This window comes from Nerophis ophidion, linkage group LG01 (assembly GCF_033978795.1).
Source record: "Nerophis ophidion isolate RoL-2023_Sa linkage group LG01, RoL_Noph_v1.0, whole genome shotgun sequence".
In the NCBI taxonomy this organism is placed as follows: domain Eukaryota; kingdom Metazoa; phylum Chordata; class Actinopteri; order Syngnathiformes; family Syngnathidae; genus Nerophis; species Nerophis ophidion.
Window position 1 is genome coordinate 90,399,287 of NC_084611.1, and position 18,855 is coordinate 90,418,141.

Here is an 18,855-nt window from a genome sequence, read left to right on the forward strand (position 1 = left end):
CGTCTACTTGGACGCTGCAATAAATATTGATTGATTTGAAAAGTATCGAAATACCTTTTGGTACCGGTACCAAAATGTTGGTATCGGGACAATCGTATTCCATATAGGTAAGAAGATAAGGGTGCGATCATTGGGTTTATACCTCTTTGAGCAAAACAAAGGCCAAAGATAATGACTTCAAAAGGAGGGAAAATAATCCCTGAACAGTTTTTACCTGTAAGTAACGAGGCCCCAGTTTTCCATGGCACCTGCGAGGAAAAGCGCAAACACGTTACTTTCAATCCAAATACTTGGGGATGGAATGTTGTTGAGAGGACAACTGACCAGCAGCAAAATCGGCAACTGCAATGAGATCAATCTTAGGCAAAGGGTAAGGGACGTTGAAGTAGTCTTTGTAAAAGGGCAAAGTCTTTGTGGCCACCTGAGAAGACACAAACACTCGGCGTCTCAGGCCAGCTGAAACCAGGCGGCGGCGGCACCGTGGCCGTCCGACGGCGGGCTCACCTCCAGGGCAAAGCGCCCTTGCTCCCCCTTGCCCGTCGGCGTGTAGACGCGTACCAGCACGCCGTCCAACGACTGACTCTCCACAAAGTCAAACTCGCCGATGACAAACGCTACGAGGTAAGTGGACATGACGGGGGAGGTGGCAAACTGGATTTCCACCAGGTCTTCGTCGCTGGGGTACGGCAGTCGCTCAACGACATTCTGGACAGAGCAGAGCACGACATCAGAACAACCGCGGCTGCATATCTGAAGACTCTTTCCCACTGCTCCTGCAAAGACGTCACAGCGTAAAGCTCGTCGGCAACTTGCCGTAGCAACTCCCGTTTCATCGGAAACAAAGTCCTTGCACGCGGTGTCGGACAAGTCCACCATTGTTTATTCTGGCACGACTTATATCTAAGAAGTGTGGCTTCTCATGGCCTTCAAAAAAATTTAATGTGATTTAATACAAGAGTTAAAGCCTCCACTTTTTCAGGTTCAAACCTTTGAAGACACGCCCCTCTTATGCAGAAATGGGACGGAGAAAATCAGGGAAGCAGTTTGAATTAATTTTATTATCCTTGATTCAACTCCTTGGGATTAAAATCTGTTCTGCTAAGGGCAAGGGATTTGAGAGGGATTTATAAACCCGCTTACCTGTTTAACGGCGGCCATTACTTCCATTTTTAAGGCTGTCCCAGTACAACTTGTTCACTTTCTGATACAATACCGATATTGAAGCCTTCAATTTTGGCCTTATTGATAAAAATCCAATATGATATCTGCGCAAACCATACATGCTTTCAGTACTTTTTAAGGTGGAATGTTAGAAAAGGTTTAATCAAGGGAAACGAGTCAAACATTTACCCCTTCACTTCAACCTAAAGACCGCATAGGTCCATTCCAGACGAGTAATAGTACAAACCCCGTTTTCATATGAGTTGGGAAATTGTGTTAGATGTAAATATAAACTTAATACAATGATTTGCAAATCCTTTTCAACCCATATTCAGTTGAATGCACTACAAAGACAAGATATTTGATGTTCAAACTCATAAATTTTGCTTGCAAATAAAAATTAACTTAGAATTTAATGGCTGCAACATGTGCCAAAGTAGTTGGGAAAGGGCATGTTCACCACTGTGTTACATCACCTTTTCTTTTAACAACACTCAATAAACGTTTGGGAACTGAGGAAACTAATTGTTGAAGCTTTGAAAGTGGAATTCTTTCCCATTCTTGTTTAATGTAGAGCTTCAGTCCTTCAACAGTCCGGGGTCTCCGCTGTCGTATTTTACGCTTCATAATGCGCCACACATTTTCCATGGGAGACAGGTCTGGACTGCAGGCGGGCCAGGAAAGTACCCGCACTCTTCTTTTACGAAGCCACGCTGCTGTTGTAACACGTGCTGAATGTGGCTTGGCACATAAGCTGAAATGAGCAGGGGCGTCCATGAAAAAGACAGCGCTTAGACGGCGGCGTATGTTGTTCCAAAACCTGTATGTACCTTTCAGCATTAATGGTGACTTCACAGATGTGTAAGTTACCCATGCCTTGGGCACTAATGCACCCCCATACCATCACAGATGCTGGCTTTTGAACTTTACGTCAATAACAGTCTCGCTTCCCCTTTGGTCCGGATGACACGATGTCGAATATTTCCAAAAACAATTTGAAATATGGACTCGTCAGACCACGGAACACTTTCCCACTTTGCATCAGTCCATCTTAGATGATCTCGGGCCCAGAGAAGCCGGCAGCGTTCCTGGATGTTGTTGATAATTACATTTCGCTTTGCATAGTAGAGCTTTAACTTGCACTTTGATGTAGCGACTAACTGTATTTAGTGACAGTGGTTTTCTGAAGTGTTCCTGAGCCCATGTGGTGATATCCTTTAGAGATTGATGTCGGTTTTTGATACAGTGCCGTCTGAGGGATCGAAGGTCACGGTCATTCAATGTTGTTTTCCGGCCATGCCGCTTATCTGGAGTGATTTCTCCAGAATATCTGAACCTTTTGATGATATTACGGACCTTAGATGTTGAAATCCCTAAATTTCTTGTAATCACACTTTGAGAAACGTTATTCTTAAACTGTTTGACTATTTGCTCACGCAGTTGTGGACAAAGGGGTGTACCTCGCCCCATCCTTTCTTGTGAAAGACTGAGCATTTTTTGGGAAGTTGTTTTTATAGCCAATCATGGCACACACCTGTTCCGAATTAGCCTGCACACCTGCGGGATGTTCCAAATAAGTGTTTGATGAGCATTCCTCAACTTTATCAGCATGTATTGCCACCTTTCCCAACTTCTTTGTCACGTGTTGCTGGCATCAAATTCTAAAGTTAATGACTATTTGCACAAAAAAAAAATGTTTATCAGTTTGAACATCAAATATGTTGTCTTTGTAGCATATTCAACTGAATATGGGTTGAAAATTATTTGCAAATCATTGTATTCCGTTTATATTTACATCTAACACAATTTCCAAACTCATATGGAAACGGGGTTTGTACTATTACCCGTCTGGAATGGACCAATGCGGTCTTTAGGTTGAAGTGCAGGGGTAATTGTTGTTTAAGCGGCACCTAGTGGTCACAATAATTCATCAAGTTGAGTTCATGACGCAGTAGATTGAATGATGCGGACACAATTGTTACTGGATACTTTAATACCTTGTATGTGTAAGTAGTAAGCAACTAAAATTATTTGATAATTGTTTATATTGACAAATGTGCTGTTTTACACCATAATATTGTTCAATGGCTATTACGCATGATTAACTTGCATGCTATTGTGTGCCTATTGGAGGACATTTAGACGATTACTGGCTGTCCATTTTTGCACAAGTAAACACGCTGCAGGACTGCTAATATCGGACATTTTACATACAAGTTGATACTTGTAAACCCTTTTATTTATTTTCCTACAGCTCAAGCGGGACAAAACAGAGGTTTTAGTTATAATATTGCAAAACAAAACGTCAGCTATGTCCCATACGAGGTGCCACTTTGGGGTCCTTATACACATGCCATAATACCGTATGTTGAAGCACAGTTCGTCTGACTATGGTAGCTGTAATCTTCTGACAATCCATCAAGCGGTGCATGGACGCTTTTTTTATAATACCGACAAATTGTGTTCTGTGTGAGCATGTCTGTAGGCATGTTGCCTTTTTTTGAGTTGTTTTCCTCTTTTGTACCATGACTAGGGAAGGTTGTTTGAATTGTGTCATACAAGTAAATGCTGCGCTTGTTTGTATTCTAATCTTATGTGCTTAAAGACCGGAATTGTTCATGTTGTCTGCAAGAAGGCGACAAAGCAACGATATAATTTGACTTTAAAAATCTATTTTAATCTCCCTGCGGTCAGGTTCCTAATTATACTTATGCTGGCAGGCCATAGTATGGACACCCCGGTTGTAAACATGCTGTATGACTGTGTTGCTAAAGGTAGCGCCTCTGTGTTAGCGCTGACAATAACAATGTCGCTGTAGCTTTGTTAATATGCATGCGTTGTTGGATGTGTTTTAAAAGGGCGGAATAGATTAATCCCCAAAGATCTGTATTGTTTAGTTTTTCACTATTTAGTACGCACAGAAAAGGGAAAGACTCGGATGTTGTCGACTCACATAAGGATTGTGAATCAAAGTGCGATTTGGTGTGGTTTTACACCTGCAAAATACCACCATTCAATATCAGACTTGACTACAACTGGCTTATTGGTCTGCATTTCATGAAGCGGACATGATATTCGATGTTTCCTCTCCCTGCCATGACTAAGATGGTTCTGGGAGAGAATGTGGTCAAAAACCCGACGGCGTGACACATACCATGTTCGACAAGGCGACGCGGTCCTTGGGGACGATCAGAGTGATGTCAAAGGTGGCTTTGATGGCGGGCTCGTCCCAACAGGGAAAGGCTCTGCGAGCGTCTGTGGCCTGCAGCAGTGGGGCAGGACACACATACAATCAATCATTCAATTAATTAATCATTACAAAGCCCCTCACATCAACTATGGTTGAACCAAAATGCTGGTTAAAAATGAGACATAAGACAGCAGTGGGAATGCTGAACAAAATAATAACCAATGAGTCCCATAGACTGTTGACATCAACGTTATCTCATTTGTAAGAAACACACTAAGTCACTCAAATAACAACACTGATTCAGTAAACTTATTCTTGATTTTAATGTAATTCAACCCAATTGTTTATATGTAACCTATTTACAGTTTAAGTTTACAACCTAGTGAAATGATATGAAAGCATGTGTTAATCACAAAGACTTATCAAGGCTTAGGTCAGACAAAATTAGATAAAATATCTAATACACTGCTAAAGAAGGGATTAAATATATATACATTTTTTTTACATACAATTACAAATGCTAAAAAAATAATGTTCCAATTAAGTTGATAATTAACAAATTTTTCTTAAACAAAATTCAAGTACAAATGAAAATGCAGATTCAAAACTTTAGTCATAAATTTTGCGCTTAATGAACTTCTCTACGACTTTAACGCCAGGCTTCTTCTGTTTGTTTGATATTGTCAATACTGCCACAAGTGGTGGAAACGAGCATTACAACATTTTTGGGCTGTCCTCTAGGGCAGTGGTTCTCAAATGGGGGTACTTGAAGGTATGCCAAGGGGTACGTGAGATTTTTTTTAAATATTCTAAAAATAGCAACAAATCCAAAAATATTATAAATATATTTATTGAATAATACTTCAACAAAATATGAACATAAGTTCATAAACCGTGAAAAGAAATGCAACAATGCAATATTCAGTGTTGACAGCTAGATTTTTTTGTGGACATGTTCTGTAAATATTGATGTTAAAGATTTCTTTTTTTGTAAAGAAATGTTTAGAATAAAGTTGATTAATCCAGATGGATCTCTATTACAATTCCCAAAGAGGGCACTTTAAGTTGACGATTACTTCTATGTGTAGAAATCTTTATTTATAATTGAATCACTTGTTTATTTTTCAACAAGTTTTTAGTTATTTTTATATCTTTTTTTCCAAATAGTTCAAGAAAGACCACTACTAATAAGAAATATTTTGCCCTGTTATACAATTTAATAAATCAGAAACTGATGACATAGTGCTGTATTTTACTTCTTGATCTCCTTTTTTCAACCAATAATGCTTTGCTCTGATTAGGGGGTACTTGAATTAAAAAAAAATTCCGCAGGGGGTACATCACTTAAAAAAGGGTGAGAACCACTGCTCTAGGGAACGCTCGCAGCCTAACAATTTTTAAGAAACAGCGCCTTAGATGGAATGGTAGTTCTGCTCACCTTCCACCCACCCGGGGCCTCCTTTATAAAAAGGTTGCTACGCACAAAGAATGTGGTTAGCCATGGGTGAAGTGTGCATGCATCTCTCCTCTCAAACCTTGGTATTTATTATTATAATAATAATAATACATTTTATTTGGTATAGCGCTTTTCAGAGTACTCAGACTATTTACAGGATAAATATTTAAATATAAAACAGTTCAAAGTAATAATATAAAATACAGGAAATATAAAAGCAGTACATAGTAAAATACATAACATTGGACATTACAAGACATTGAAAGACACAGAACACTAATCACAATTTAAAAGCAGATAGAAAAATGATACGGGCATATTCTTACTAGCCCTGTCAAACGATTAATTTTTAAATCCGATTAATCACACTTATGAATTCTGATTCATTGCAGCAAATTGTTCAACTCAACTTGAAAAAAAGAACCCTAACAAAATTGATATTTGAAATCTGACACGGTGTTTTATAAACTTTACTTTCAAGTGTCAGTGTTTGTTGCATTTTTACTGTTTTGTTTATTGTAAAACATGCCTAGGAAGTTGCCTGGGAAGTACATGGGGAACTGTACTTTTTGGGGGAATTTTGCCTACAAATGATAATCCTTATGTCGTAAATAAATACATTAAAAAATTACTAATAATGTAGTCAATGGGGGCTCTCTATTTTGCCCACAAAACCCTCTAAATAACCATCCAAAACCCACTAACAATACTCTTCATACATATCATGAACTGAATATTAACCAAATTTTAGCAATGTTGTTATTACTAGCATTAACACACACAAACTACTTCTTAGCGGCGCAATGACAGCTACGTAGACCTTGTTCCATTTTTACTGTTTTGTTAATTGTAAAACATGCCTAGGAGGTTGCCTGGGAAGTACATGAGGAACATTCATGTAGTCTTAATGGGGAACTGTACTTTTGGGGGGAATTTTGCCTACAAATGATAATCCTAATGTCTTAAATACATAAAAAGTTTACTAATAATGTTGTCAATGGGGGCTCTCTATTTTGCCCACAAAACCCTCCAAATAACCATCCAAAACCCACTAACAATACTCTTCATACATATGACCTGAATATTAACCAAATTTTTGCAATGTTGTTATTAGTAGCATTAACACACACAAACTAGTTCTTAGCGGCGCAATGACAGTTACGCAGCCCTTGTTCCATTTTTACTGTTTTGTTAAATGTAAAACATGCCTAAGAGGTTGCCTGGGAAGTACATGAGGAACATTCATGTAGTCTTAATGGGGAACTGTACTTTTGGAGGGAATTTTGCCTACAAATGATAATCCTTACGTCGTAAATAAATACATAAAAAGTTTACTAATAATGTTGTCAATGGGGGCTCTCTATTTTGCCCACAAAACCCTATAAATAACAATCCAAAACCCACTAACAATCAATACCTGAATATTAGCCAAAATATTAGCAATGTTATTACAAGCACTAACGCAGACAAACTATTTCTTAGCTGCGCCATGACAGCTAAGTAGTCCACTGCTGCTTTACTGTGATGTCCTGCTGCTCCCGCATCATCACGTCTCGGCTCGTCAAACTTATTGCAAAACAAGAACACGTGAACACTTTTTTACTGATACAAACGAGTGTCTACGTCCCCATCTCACCTCAAATTGTGTAACTGCAGCGTAGCGGGTCTCTCCTGCGGAATTTGTGTATTTACTTCGATAGAATCCTTTCATTTTGTCATTCAGTTCTCCGGCAAATTTGATCTTCAACACACCGGAGCCTGCACACGCGAGCACACGGCGACAACAGGCGCACGTTACACACAATGGCTTCCGAGGGTGGTTCAAACATTTCACGCGTCACCTTTTTGTAGAGCGCTCGGAAAGGACAAGGTCACTTTTTCGTCCTCGTTTTGATAGTTGAACCCCGTGGCGTCAATTTCTGAGAAACAAACAGAGGTCGGCACATCACATGACATGAACTGATGATGATGATGATGGTGGTGAAGGAATCAACCGCTCACCATCTCCTCCGTTGGACACAAAAGAGGCTGTGATGATGTCGATGTCAGCGCAGTTCATCACAATCTGATTAGTGGCCTGTGTCACCTGCACGTGTAGAAGAAACATGACTTCGTTAGGAACATAGTGTGCGTGTGGTAGAGATCCACTAATATGGATTTTTCAGAGCCGATACAGACAGTTAGTAGTCAAGCTGGCCAAAAACCGACATTTGGAGTAAAAGTTATTTAAACATTAAGAGTATGCAGCAATTGTTTGGACACACCTTCTCATTCACAACATAACTGATGGTCCCAACCCCATTGATAAAGGGGCTTGGACCTGCCATCTGTATGTGAGGATGTAAATATCCAGATGTAAGCAGATGACACGGTTATTTATACTTGGGGAAAAGGTGCGGAAACGGTTGCCAGAAAACTTACAGCAGCCATGGAGAAGGTGGCAAGATGTGAAAATTGAGAAGGTGTCTGAAATCAGATCTTAGATGAAAAGTTGACATGGAAAGCTCATATAATGCATGTGAAAAATAAGGTATCTAAAAGCTTATTTATTTTGAGGTTAAATATAGTTTTCCATACAACACAATGAGAATGTTATATTGCTCAATTATTCTACCTTATTTCAATTATTGTGCAGAAATATGGGGAAATACATATCATAGCAACATAATGCCTTTATTTATTTCACAGAAAAGAGCAATTCGAATCATTCTTAAAGTAGGATATAGACCACACAGGATTACTAAAACTAAAATACATTGTAGAATTGAATACACTATTAATGATGTTCAAAGCGAGAAATAAAGTTCTTCCGAAGGACATACAAGAGTTATTTGTGTTCACATCTGAAGATGAGAAACACAGAAGGCCGTATGACTTTAAACATCAGAGAGCGCGAACAAATTTGAAACAAATGTGCTTGTCTGTTGTTGGTGTGAAAGCATGGAATTCTCTAAGCTGTAAGAATATATTTGTATTTAAAAAAAGTTATAAAAAGAGAAAACTGAAATTATATCAAACTTGAGTTTTGATTTAGATTGGACGTGTCATTGTGAAAGTGCCTAAAGGAAAATGGAAAAGTATGTTGGAGTTTGGGTGTTGGTGGAGGGAACAGTTATAATTCATCTAAAATACTGTAATTTCTGTAAAAAAAGGGGCAGATAAATATAAGAATATAATTCTTCCATCTGCTCCTTTCTGATCATGAAAATGTATAAGAAAGAAAAACAACAAAAACAATGAAAGTGTCAATTGTACGTGGCTTGTAAATATGCATTTTCATGAAAGGAATAAAAATAAATGATGATGATGACTACCTGACTCTTGTCTTACATTAAACATTAAGAAAACGGCAACAATGTATTTTGTAGACAAATATAAAATGTCATGCTTTCGAAGTATAATGGTTCTAAAAATTATACAACTGAATTACCACTCAAATTTAAAACCACTGAATTTTACAACACAATTTTTTTTATGCACAGAACTCTAAAATACAGATTTTTTAAACAAATATTTTTTAGACACAAAAATTTTAAAACAACTTTTAAAACATTTTGCTAAAAAAAAAGGTTTTCAATGAAAAAATTCAGATCAAAAATATCAAATGCTAAAAACTCAGTTCCATAAATTCAGTGTCAAAAAAAGCTTTCGTAATAAAGACAATCTAACCTCCCCAATTAAATCTATGCTTACAGCGTGGAAATAAAACCTAGGTGGAGGTGTTGGGATGTTTTTTAGAGCGATTCCCATTGCGATCTTACTTTTGCTAGTGTTTATTTACTAGTTAGAATGCATTAAAAAAAGAAAAACACATGCCTGAGATAAGAGTTGTGAATGATAGACAACATTCCAAAACAGAGCAGTTCCCCTTTCAACTCGTCTTTTAATCGTTGATCCGAAACAGGAGAAAGATCGCGAAACTGGGCCGTAAAGGTGTTGTATACTCACAGGTATTTATGCAAATTAGATGACATCATTTTGCCACTTTCATGGCAGCCAATAGCTGATTTCCTTACTGTGGGGTTGGCAACCCCATCAGACAGGGTTTGTACAGCTTTTCCATGGCCAAATTCAAGCACTTTTTAAAGACTTTCAAGATCAATTTTCCAGTTTTTCCAGTACCAAAGGCGAAAACCAGTGTGAATCAATCCATAGCCTTTTTGTTTGAGGTCACCAAATGCTGTCTGTAGAAAAAATATGGGAAATATGCTAAAACCTAAGCCTAACAGCAGTTTTCATTGACTGAATGGGGCATAGAAAATGAAGCAGTGTTTGTGTAGACCAGGGGTGTCAAACTCAAGTACAGACTGGGCCAAAATTTTAAACTTAACAAAGCCGCGGGCCGAGGTTGAACAAATTAACCTTTTAACCTTTTAAAACAAGTTTTGCATTGAATATTGAACAAGCAAGACTTATATAACTTTATAGTGACATGCAAAATCCAGTTACAAATAATACTAATAATTTAAAAATAGCAATGGCATATCAAATCAAATTTAAATAGAAATTGAATGCCTCTTTTCTATTTGCAGTTTTTTCAGGTAAATATCAAAATAAACTTTTCCCACAGGCTAATAATACATTTTTATATTGTAGCATCCAGGAAGAGGTAGTGCTGCAAGGGGTTCTGTGTATTTGTTCGGTTGTGTTTATGTTGTGTTACAGTGCGGATGTTCCCCCGAAATTTGCTTGTCATTCTCGTTTAGTGTTGGTTCACAGTGTGGCGCATATTTGTAACAGTCTTAAAGTTGTTTATACGGCCACCCTCAGTGTGACCTGTATGGCTTGCATTGCATTAGCGTGTGTGTGTGACTAGGGCGGCACGCTGTTTTTACGTAGGAAAGCGGACGTGACGAAAGGTTTTAGAGGACGCTTGAGGCAGTGCCTTTAAAGGGGAACATTATCAGCAGACCTATGTAAGCGTCAATATATACCTTGATGGTGCAGAAAAAAGACCATCTATTACAAAACTGTTTGTAACTTCTGTTAGGAATGTCGTAGATACATGACATAAAAACCTCTATGTAGGTCTGACTAAGACCAGGGCTTGAGTCGCGGGGGCAGCAGCCAAAGCGGAGCAGCCAAAGGCGGACCCGACCAACGCTGCTTGCAGCTTTAATTTTCTATTGTGTTCCTAGTGTTTTAGTGAGTTTAACAGTACCTGATAGTCGGAAGTGTACGTCCACGGCCGGGTGTTGACGCGCAGTGTCTCGGGGAAGTCGACGGCAGCTGTACGGGAGGCAGAAGCTCAGCTGATATCCGGTAAGTGGCGACTTTTTAACCAAAATTTTCTCACCGAAACCTGCTGGTTGACATGTCCATGTCCGCTGTGATCCATACGAAAGTTTCAACTCCGTAAATTTTAAACAAGGAATCACCGTGTGCTCGTGTGGCTAAAGGCTAAAGCAGGGGTCGGGAACCTTTTTGGCTGCGAGAGCCAAGAATCCAAATATTTTAAAAATGTATTAAAAATGTGGGGCGGTATAGCTCGGTTGGTAAAGTGGCCGTACCAGCAACTTGAGGGTTGCAGGTTCGAATCCCGCCTCCGCCATCCTAGTTACTGCCGTTGTGTCCTTGGGCAAGACACTTTACCCATCTGCTCCCAGTGCCACCCACACTGGTTTAAATGTAACTTAGATATTGGGTTTCACTATGTAAAGCGCTTTGAGTCACTAGAGAAAAGCGCTATATAAATATAATTCACTTCACTTCACTATTTCCGTAAGAGCCATAAAACATTTTTTAACACTGAACACAAACGTGTGCATTTTTAAGTAAGAGTAACATTTCTAGAGTATAACAGGTCTCTTATTCTTTGTAATAACATTGTTATTCTGAAGCTAACTGTGGAGGGGGCGTGGCCTGCGGGCCAGCAGCGAAGCAGGGTGTTGCCAGGACCAGCCTCAAAATCAGCGAAAGGTGCGTGGATGGCCCCCCTGCGCCTTGTTGTCTCAATCCCTGTCGCTCTGTTTATAAGCCGCAGCCAGGAGTAGAGACGGGGTTGGAGCTGGAGCCAGAGCGAGAACGAAAAAAAAGACAACTGCTGGAAACCAACTGAGAGACTTATTGAAAAATAAAAAAAATATTGTAATCCTGAAATAGGCTCTCGTGTCGGTGTTTGGTGGTCTGAAGAACCCCCAGGAGAGCAAGCCCTAAACTAACCCATAATGCAACTTCTTGAACGAGTGCGGTAGAAAAAAGGACAAGTGGATTCTAATGCATTAGCATGTTTTCTATTTTGATCGTTATTTTTAACACATTGATTACAAGTGGAATTATTCATTACTTATTGTGTTAAGCAGCGTCACCTCAGATTTATCTGAGAGCCAGATGCAGTCATCGAAAGAGCCACATCTGGCTCTGGAGCCATAGGTTCCCTACCCCTGGGCTAAAGCTTCCCAAATCCGTCTTTTAGGGAAGGCGTGGCGCAATGGGAGAGTGGCCGCGCGCAACCTGAGGGTCCCTGGTTCAAATCCCACCTAGTACCAACTTCGTCACGTCCGTTGTGTCCTGAGCGAGACACTTCACCCTTGCTCCTGATGGGTGCTGGTTGGCGCCTTGCATGGCAGCTCCCTCCATCAGTGTGTGAATGTGTGTGTGAATGGGTAAATGTGGAAGTAGTGTCAAAGCGCTTTGAGTACCTTGAAGGTAAAAAAGCGCTATACAAGTACAACCCATTTATCATTTATTTTCTACTTTGACTTCTCCATTATTAATTGAAGAAATTGCAAAAGATTCAGCAACACAGATCGCCAAAATACTGTGTAATTATGCCGTTAAAGCAGACGACTTTTAGCTGTGTGTGTGTGCAGCGTTCATATTTATGTAACAAACAGTTCAGGGTGTCCCTCCAGTGTTGCCGTAAGGCTGTGACGTAAGAGGTCTATATAAAGGCGGGTTGTTGAAGAAGGTGAGACATGTGTATGGAGATAGGTGTAAAGAAGGGAACAATAAAGTGGTGGAGACCGGACCTGCTCTCATGACTCCCTTTTATTATTTTATTTTATCAGTACCCAAATTATGCGAACCCAGGACACTCGGCTACATTGGTGGCAGCGGTGGGATTATTTTAACTGCTGTGTTGAAAAAAAAGAAGAAGAAAGTTTTACACGGGACACGTGAGTTTCGAGTTAACTGCTAAGCTTCCCGGCCATTTTGCGGACACGTGGTGTGGTGACCACGACTCTTTTTAAGCCCGGAGGCGCTGTTTGACGGACACTCACACGGCATGAATGTCGAAAGTGGACTTTTTGTTTAACCGCTCCTTTCACCGACGGAGGGAGCCGACCGCAACTGTAACCAGGAGCTGGTGAGGATTTTCGGATCCTCCCGACTCGTCCCGTGGGAGACTGGGGGCAGCTTTTAAACAAAGACAATTAATGGACCGGTTCGGGGGCCAACCTGTCGGCGAGTGTGCGTGCTCCGGGGGAGAGCGTGGAGGTGTTTGCTGCGGGCGTGGCCCGGCTGGTTGCGGAGGCGTTCCCGCGGTCTTGCTGCTGGCCCTTCGCGCTGAGAGACAGCCGACGGTGGCGTGAGAAGTACAGAGCGTGTCGGACCCGTCGGTGCCCTTAACGTCCCCGTGGGCGGGTCCCAGGTTTGTCAGCCCACCCGTAGGGTGGTCATGGACCTTCTGGATGTGGCCCGGAGGTTCCCATGGGGGCCGTGAGGGCCCCAGGGTGTTTCCCCTTCAATTAGACTCTGTATGTTGCTTGAAAAAAAAGGACGTGCACCACTGCCTATAACCCCAAGTCTAATGGCATGATGGAGCGTCATAAACGAACTATCTCACAAACGGACTATCTTGCAGGGGGTCACTGGGGCGACCTCCTGCGCGCAATCGGACTATCTCGCAGGGGGCGACTGGGGTAACCCTCCTGCGCACCATCGGACCATCTCGCTGGGGGCGACCTCCACACAATTGAACTATCTTACAAATGGGGCGATTGGAGTGACATCCTTCGCATATGGGAGTTTTTGCATGTTTTGAGGGGCCAGTGTGTTAGCCTATGCAATACGGTGTAAAAAAAATATATTGTTGATTTATTGTGAATTATTTTTCTTTTCTCTGTTCTATTTCCCCTTGTTTATTACCTATTTTGTTTGTGATGAAACGGGGACGTTTCTAATTGAGGGGGGGACGTATGTAACAAACAGTTCAGGGTGTCCGTCCAGTGTTGCCGTAAGAGGTCTATATAAAGGTGGGTTGTTGAAGAAGGTGAGACATGTGTATGGAGATAGGTGTAAAGAAGGGAACAATAAAGTGGTGGAGACCAGACCTGCTCTCATGACTCCCTTTTATTATTTTATTTTATCAGTACCCAAATTATGCGAACCCAGAACACTCGGCTACATTAATAACAGCCCGTGACGTCACGAGTACACATCATCGTTACGCTACGTTTTCAAGAAAAAAGTCCCGGGAAATTTAAAATTGCAATTTAGTAAACTAAAATGCCGTATTGGCATGTGTTGCAATGTTAATATTTCATCATTGATATACAAACTATCAGACTGCGTGGTGGCTAGTAGTGGCTTTCAGAAGGCCTTTAAAATCCAATCATTTTCAAGGTTTTAAGCACCCCTGCGAACCCTGAATGTAACTAAAGTGAGCTGGTTTATTTGGTTAAAAAGGGACGTGGTCGACGAAGCAAACACGCACCGTCCAACTGTGGTCCGACTTCACCATCTCGCCGTGAAAACAACATTTGACCCCGGCGGAATGGAGCGTGTGGCGGGTGGGAGGGGGCGACGTGACGATGCCATGATTTAGCAAACACCAGCGAGCTAAGCTAACGGGCTAGCTCGCCGCCACTTGTCGCCCGACAACCAAAGTCACCCAACCCGGGACTCACGCTCGACAACGGCGTCGAGGCAAACATTTATTTTGTCCGGCCGTTCACAAAGTCTGAGCCAGGAGGCCGGGAAAATAACAATAATAATAATGATAATAAAACGGCGTTAGCATGCTACAGTTAGCATGTGTTGCTAAGCTAACATGGCTAGTAACACACACTACATTAATAATAATAATAATAATAATATTTTATTCGCTTGTGTCATTATATAAGTTATAATATGTAAGAAAGGGGGAAAATAGCGCGTCATTTACGTGCCGGTGGCCCTTTAAGGACAAGCGGGCTAGCTCAAGCCCATGTTGCAGACTGCAAACGTCCTCCAGGTGTTGAAATCCAACATACCTCCACCCAGCACACCCGCGTCCAACATACCTGCACCCTCGCCTCCATCTTGCCCAGGAAGGTGAAGTTGATCAGGTCGGGCTTGAGGGACAGCCCGTAGTTGACGGGGAAGACGTCGGCGGGTAGCCGCTCGAAGGGCCTCCTCTTGGCCATGGCTGCTGAACAGTGACCGGCCGCTCTCACCGTCTTATCTGCAAGGAGGAGGACTTTTATTACCGCGGCACACCGGAGGACGGGCGGGCGGACACGGATCGTTTGCACCAGCGTCTGCGTCAGAAGGAGCGACATCAACCGGAAACCTCCCTGCGCTACGTTAGTCTCCTCCCGGTCACTCACCGGAGCCGCCCCCCCTCCTCCCACCCCCAGTCACGTGGTAAGCTGCCAAGACCTCTTTTCTGACTCGTGACGTCATCAAACCCCCTCAACTTGTCAAAAGCTCCCCAAATGTTAAAGATGTGCTATTTGGATTTACACTGCATGGAAAAAAAAAAAAAAGAAAATTAATTTTACCTTTGCAAGCAACCTCATTATACTATTGGCTAAGTTTTATATTCATAAATGTAAGTATAATACCCGACCTATTTTTTGTGCTTTTAAAAAACTAATTACAACTTTACTTAATAAATGCTTTCTATCTCCAACAACCAAAACGCTGTGAAAACTATGATGCTGTGTTCCAAATTAAAATTATTCACTGACATTGTGTGAGCCTATGGCTTTACACCTTGTTTTATATATATATATATATATATATATATATATATATATATATATATATCCTAGCCAATAGTATAATGAAGTTGCAAAGGTCAAATTATTGTTCAATTTTCTTTTCCATACAGTGTAAGTTCCAAATTTAAGATATTTACTGAAATTGTGTGAGCTTATGGCTGTACACTTTGTTTTATATATATATATATATATATATATATATATATATATGTATATGTATATATATATATATATATATATATATATATACATATATATACATATCCTAGCCAATAGTATAATGAGGTTGCAAAGGTAAAATTATTGTTAAATTTTCTTTTCCATACAGTGTAAGTTCCAAAATTAAGATATTTACTGAAATTGTGTGAGCATATGGCTGTACACTTTGTTTTATATGTATATATATATATCTATATATATATGTATATATATATATATATATATAGATATATATATATATGTATATATATGTGTGTATATATGTATATGTATATATATATATATATGTATATATATATGTGTGTATATATATGTATATATATATATATATATATATATATATATATATATATATATATATATATATATATATATATATATATATATATATACCCGAAGAGAAAAAGCAGTAGAAAAAAAAAATATATATATATATGTATATATCATTCTATTTTAGTTACTTTGAATTTACAACCCCCTGGCGCTGTTTTGTACTGTTTTTGTACATATTTTGATTATTATTTCTCAGCTTACTTTTACTCTTACCATGAATTGATTAACGTGGACCCCGACTTAAACAAGTTGAAAAACTTATTGGGGTGTTACCATTTAGTGGTCAATTGTACGGAATATGTACTGTACTGTACAATCTACTAATAAAAGTTTCAATCAATCAAAAAACTGTTTGTATATTTAGAAATGCATAAATAAAGGTTTCTAAAATTGAAAAAAAAAAAAAATAATAAAAGCTCCCCAAATGTTAGTTACTTTCTTGAGTTTCTTGAGGCGCTGATGCCTACCTCAGCTACAATCTGGCGGAAGGCGGCGCACACCCTGGACAAGTCGCCAGTGCCTTTAACAAATAATTAGAACTTTACTTTAAGAACGCTTTCTACCTCTGACAACCGAAAAGCTGTGCAAACTTTGATGCTGTGCTCCAAATTTTCGATATTTACGGAACTTGTGTGAGCCTATGGCTTTACATTTTGTTACAATTATATATAGATTGCATTGTATTTTTGTTACTTTATTGAGTTTACAACCCACTGGCGCTGTTCTGTTCTGTTTTTGTACTATTTCTGTACTTTTATTTTTAATTATTATTATTTATTGATTGTGTTGTAAATGTTGCATATGATGAATAAAAGTTTATAAGATTCCTCCCCCCCAAAAATAAAAATAAAAAATCTCCCCTAATGTGTCCCATTATTTGTGCTACCTCTGTACTGCAAAAAAATCTGCCTTTGTCCTGTTACGGTTTTGAAGTTACTAACGTTTTATGGTATCAACGTGTTATAGTGGTTAGCGTGTCCGCCCTGAGATGGGTAGGTCGTGAGTTCAAACCCCGACCAAAGACTATAAAAATGGGACCTGTTACCTCCCTGCTTGGCACTCAGCATCAAGGGTTGGAATTGGGGGTTAAATCACAAAAAATTAATCCCGGGCGCCGCCACCCCTGCTGCTCACTGCTCCCCTCACCTCCCAGGGGGTGATCAAGGGTGATGGGTAGTGAAGTGAAGTGAATTACATTTATATAGCTCTTTTTCTCTAGTGACTCAAAGCGCTTTACATAGTGAAACCCAATATCTAAGTTACATTTAAACCAGTGTGGGTGGCACTGGGAGCAGGTGGGTAAAGTGTCTTGCCCAAAGACACAACGGCAGGGACTAGGATGGCGGAAGCGGGAATCGAACCTGCAACCCTCAAGTTGCTGGCACGGCCGCTCTACCAACCGAGCTAAACCGGGTAAAAATGTAGAGAATAATTTCGCCACACCCAGTGTATATGTGTGTGTTATCCATCCATCCATTTCCTACCGCTTATTCCCTTAGGGGTCGCGGGGGGCGCTAGTGCCTATCTCAGCTACAATCGGGCGGAAGAATGGGTATGCCCTGGACAAGTCGCCACCTCATCGCAGGGCCAACACAGAAGGACAGACAACATTCACACTCACATTCACACACTAGGGACCATTTAGTGTTGCCTATCAACCTATCGGCTTCACGGTGGCAGAGGGGTTAGTGCGTCTGCCTCACAATACGAAGCTCCTGCAGTCCTGGGTTCAAATCCAGGCTCGGGATCTTTCTGTGTGGAGTTTGCATGTGACTGCGTGGGTTCCCTCCGGGTACTCCGGCTTCCTCCCACTTCCAAAGACAAGCACCTGGGGATAGGTTGATTGGCAACACTAAATGGTCCCTAGTGTGTGAATGTGAGTGGGAATGTTGTCTGTCTATCTGTGTTGGGCCTGCGATGAGGTGGTGACTTGTCCAAGGTGTACCCCGCCTTCCGCCCGATTGTAGCTGAGATAGGCGCCAGCGACCCCACAAGGGAATAAGCGGTAGAAAATAGAAATGGATGGAATCAACCTATCCCCAGGGGCACGGTGGAAAAGGGGTTAGTGCGTCTGCCTCACAATACGAAGGTCCTGAGAAGTCAGGGTTCAATCCCGGGCTGGGGATCTTTCTGTGTGGAGTTTGCATGTCCTCCCCGTGACTATGTGGGTTCCCTCCGGCTTCCTCCCACTTCCAAATACATGTTTGTGTCAATTATTGGTATTTCAAATTCAACATTTTTCATAACCAGCCCTCCAAACTTGTCAAAATCTCCCCAAACGTGTCCAGTTCGTTTGTGCTGCAAAAAGTTTTGGTCTACCTAATATTAATAACATGAAAAAAATAAAATGTTAATATACATTAAAATTTTTGCAGATTGTAGACCTAAAATTTCTGCAGCACAAATGTTTGGTACTAGTTTGGGGGAATTCTAATAAGGTGTGTGCATGTGGGGAGGAGTGGCTACGAATCAGAGGTGGTTCTAGGCATGCTTATATGTGTGTGGGTCCCCTCTCTTCTCAAAGTCTAAGTCCACAGCAGTTCCCTCCTCCTTTCCTGACTGGTTTG

The 18,855-nt window shown here is 40.6% G+C and overlaps 1 protein-coding gene across 1 annotated transcript in view; it reads right to left on the reverse strand.

Annotated features, from left to right (window-relative positions):
• npepps (aminopeptidase puromycin sensitive) overlaps positions 1–15,357 on the reverse strand; it is a 54,176-nt gene extending 38,819 nt beyond the window's left edge. The window contains exons 1-8 of the mRNA XM_061915637.1: positions 15,035–15,357; positions 7,809–7,893; positions 7,649–7,726; positions 7,444–7,565; positions 4,316–4,423; positions 505–705; positions 325–421; positions 215–248 (exon numbers count right to left, since the gene is read on the reverse strand). Coding sequence (XP_061771621.1) covers positions 215–248; positions 325–421; positions 505–705; positions 4,316–4,423; positions 7,444–7,565; positions 7,649–7,726; positions 7,809–7,893; positions 15,035–15,292 — 983 coding nt within the window. The 5' untranslated portion in view covers positions 15,293–15,357. The remainder of the gene's footprint in view (positions 1–214; positions 249–324; positions 422–504; positions 706–4,315; positions 4,424–7,443; positions 7,566–7,648; positions 7,727–7,808; positions 7,894–15,034) is intronic.
• Positions 15,358–18,855: the final 3,498 nt, after the last annotated feature.